The 3,525-nt window shown below is 42.8% G+C and overlaps 1 protein-coding gene across 1 annotated transcript; it reads left to right on the top strand.

The window, feature by feature from the left end:
* The first annotated feature begins 545 nt into the window (after positions 1 to 545).
* msc (musculin (activated B-cell factor-1)) lies at positions 546 to 1,534 on the top strand. The gene is made up of 2 exons (XM_085763198.1): positions 546 to 1,214; positions 1,341 to 1,534. Exons 1-2 carry the CDS (start codon positions 792 to 794, stop codon positions 1,419 to 1,421), a joined length of 504 nt encoding a protein of 167 aa, XP_085619324.1. The 5' UTR covers positions 546 to 791; the 3' UTR covers positions 1,422 to 1,534.
* Positions 1,535 to 3,525: the final 1,991 nt, after the last annotated feature.

The raw sequence follows: 3,525 nt of genomic DNA on the forward strand, positions 1-3,525 counted from the left end.
GGCTGCGTGTGAAAGGCTGCTCCATCTGCAGAAACCCAATCCCTCTGTGAAACCAGCAGGGGATTAGACACTTTTGATAAGGTCCTCAAGACATTTCTATTACCAAAACACATCTGTGGGACCGACAAACCTGGGAAATGTTTACTCTATATGTGCATTTTCCAAACTGTTGCAATGGGTTGTGTGTATTATTGTCAGAATAGCTATGGCCCCACTGTAGAGGCAGGATGACCTCTGTTGGGCGCAATCATTCCTCAGACATCATTTTTCAATTCCATTACGCCCTCAACCTCACTCCCCACTCGATATGTTTACCAATAATAAACCATTCATGTAAAGGGCGTAACGGATTTATCAAAGTCCAGATGAGCAAGTTGGGTTTTCAACAGTTTGCACAGGGGAACAGAGTTGTGGTCTCACTGAGGTCACGGTGGCTTGGAGAAAAAAGGGGAGGAGAAATGTTCCAAAGAAACTGTACAGATGCCAAGTCCTGGACACTTAAATTAGAGGGGTAGCTAAGGAAGGAGGCATGTTTGACTTTTAGAGAGAGCTGCAATTTTCAGACTTGCCTTCATGCTGTTGGTATTGTAGTCCTGTCAAGTAGAATCAGGCTGAGATAAGGTGTTGGTTTACCAAATGGGAATGTTTTAAAAGGCCTGATCGACCGTTGGCTTCAAATATTTTGTGATTTACTGAAATAACACCCAGCTGTGAATCCAGTTTTTCTGCCACTGCTGTGTCTTATTAAGTGCTAACTCCTGTCCGCCTCCAAAGGCACAGGTGGATCAGCCATGTCCACTGGCTCTGCAGCGAGCGATGCTGAGGACTATGAGACATGTTACAGGAGGACTTCAAACCCTTTGGAGAGGAGCGCGCGGGAAACCACCTGCTACGACCCCGGTCAGTTTTCGGACGAGGAGCTGGAGGACGAAGGTGTGGACGGGGGGATCAAGCCGGAGCGCAGACTGTCCAGAGCGCAACAGAAGGAGGCGCGGCAGACGCAGAGAAACGCCGCCAACGCCAGGGAGAGGGCGCGGATGAGAGTGCTGAGCAAAGCCTTCTCCAGACTAAAAACCAGCCTCCCCTGGGTACCTGCGGACACCAAGCTGTCCAAACTGGACACGCTTCGACTCGCCTCGAGCTACATATCTCACCTGAGGCAGCTCCTGCAGGATGACCGATTCGAGAACAGCTTTGCGCACCCAGTCAGTCTGGTATGATGATGCAACTTTGTTTACAGAGTTTATTTATGGCTTTTGCAGTGGAAAAAAAAAAGTTGTATTTCAAACTAATGCTATAGTTGGATGTCTTAATTAACCTGCTGTCTTCTCATTTCACAGACCTGGCCGTTTATGATGTCAGGCAGATCAGAGGACCAAGATATCTCAACCACTGTAAGACTCTGTGGAGCCACAGCATAGGAACCTGCTCTGGTTCTAGGACCTGAAGACAGTGAGAACCCCTCCTCTCTCCAGTTCTCACCTTTGACAAACATCTGTGGCCCAAAAACAATGAACTTCAGACTATATTTTGTTGTGTGCATGTTTTGCTTGAAATCAATATGATGGCATGTTTACAATAATTGTAATCTCTTGTCTTCATTTATGTTTGATTGTGAATATGGGTTTTTTTTTTACAAACCCCAGCACTTGTCATAGCCACTGTTGATGATCGGACAGTGTGTCATTAAACATTATGGTGGAGCACAAAACCTCACTGATGTACAATATGGTTTTGCCAGCCCACCTGTTGTTCGATTTTACAATAGCAGTGTTTGCTACTCTGAACTGTATGTATTCAGGTATTGGACAGGTATTAGAGTGCAGTTAAGTGTTATCTGTTTTACTACTTAGGCCTGAATATATCAGTGCATCACGAGGCCTACATGTGTAGCAGGAGGGCTCGATATTGCCGATCTATTTATTGTGTTTGTGGTATGTTTGTGCATTTCAGATAAAAATTTGGTAACATGTTTTAATTTTTTGTCTCTTGTGGTGTTAAACTTCAAATCATGCCTATTCTATCTATCTAGCAGTGTGTCATTGCGTGAGAACAGGTCATCAATGTGACTTGATATGTGCAGTGAGCAGCTCCATGGACCTCAATGGTAGAAATGAGTTGTGACCAGTAGCTGCAGCATTTATATGCTGTGAAAATCCAATTAAAAACATCTGACTTGTGTCATTTGTGCATGTAACCCAACACCCAGTGCACATTCTGTGTCACAGCTTTATTCCCTTAATTCCATATCGCTTCATATATTTTTGGACATCCAATATTCTTTGCTTTGATATAGTGCATATGCAGCTTTAATGTTGCCATAAAGCAAACGAGAAGACAACTATTGTATTGAATAGAGAGCATCGTGATATTGAAACATGTGTAGATTAAATGCTTGAATTCAGTGAGATGAAAACATTTTAATAAGCTGGAAATAAATCATAAACCTCACTTAAACTCAGGTTGTCTGCATTAAGTAGAGTTGCAAGGGAAAAAAGAACTGTACAAGAAACTAAAAGTTTGGTCAAAAGTTAAGGGAGAGACTGAAGTCAGCTCAGACAAACCCTCCCCCTTATCACTCACTCACACACAAACTTTCACAATCACACACTCATTTTCACATAGCTGACACTGGGAGAGTGGATGAGAGCGATCTCTTGATCTATAAGATTCACTTTTTTTCAGTTTAACCCCCTAAAACGATGTGAGTACAGATGGATGGAGCTCCAGGGCGGCCTGTCTGAGGGGACAGACAAACAAAGTTCTTTAGATGAAGAAAGAGACAAAGAGAGGAGAGGAAGAGTTTTCATCAGGTTGCAGCTGTTGGCGCTTTGGTGAGTTTCCCAGAACTCTGAAGCTCTCTCTTGGGACAAACCAGCCACTCTGCTGGACCCGGGGCGGCTAATGAGCTGCTGTCTCACACTCAGGCTGCTTCCTCTCTTGTGCCATCCACTTCAAATGTGGCACCTGGGGAAAACTACTAAAATGTCTAATGTGCATATTGACTGCTCCGAAAATGAGGAGCCATTAATCAAAGCATGACGATGACTGTCCCTCTGACTGAGCTGATCTCAGTTCTCTCGTGTATTTTTATTATTATGTAAATTAAACAGTTTGTGCCAATGTTGGCTGGAGCAACAAAGACATTACTGCTAAAGGTGACACAATGCTGCTGTTGCAACTTTCTTTCAGGCTCAAGCAGTTCGTGATGTTACATGAGTGGCATCTAGTGGTGAGAGATGTGAACACACAGCAGCAAATACACTACATTCAGCATAATGTTCTACACTTCTTGTCTCATACACTTAATTTTAAAATACACACTTTGTAGAATGAATATGAGTCACAACCTTTTAATGGAGAAATTATCTTTAATGTTATTTTGAAAATTTACCTCTGGAATGCATTGCATTTATTGTAGGCTATATACACACATCTGTATAATTGTTTATGGCACTTAGCAGACTGTTAGGCCAGTAAAATATAAAGTAACTGCCCTGAAATTATTGCAATGCTAATTTTTAA

This window comes from Trachurus japonicus, chromosome 20, assembly GCF_045865225.1.
Source record: "Trachurus japonicus isolate A0001 chromosome 20, Traja_1.0".
NCBI classification, from domain to species: Eukaryota; Metazoa; Chordata; class Actinopteri; order Carangiformes; family Carangidae; genus Trachurus; species Trachurus japonicus.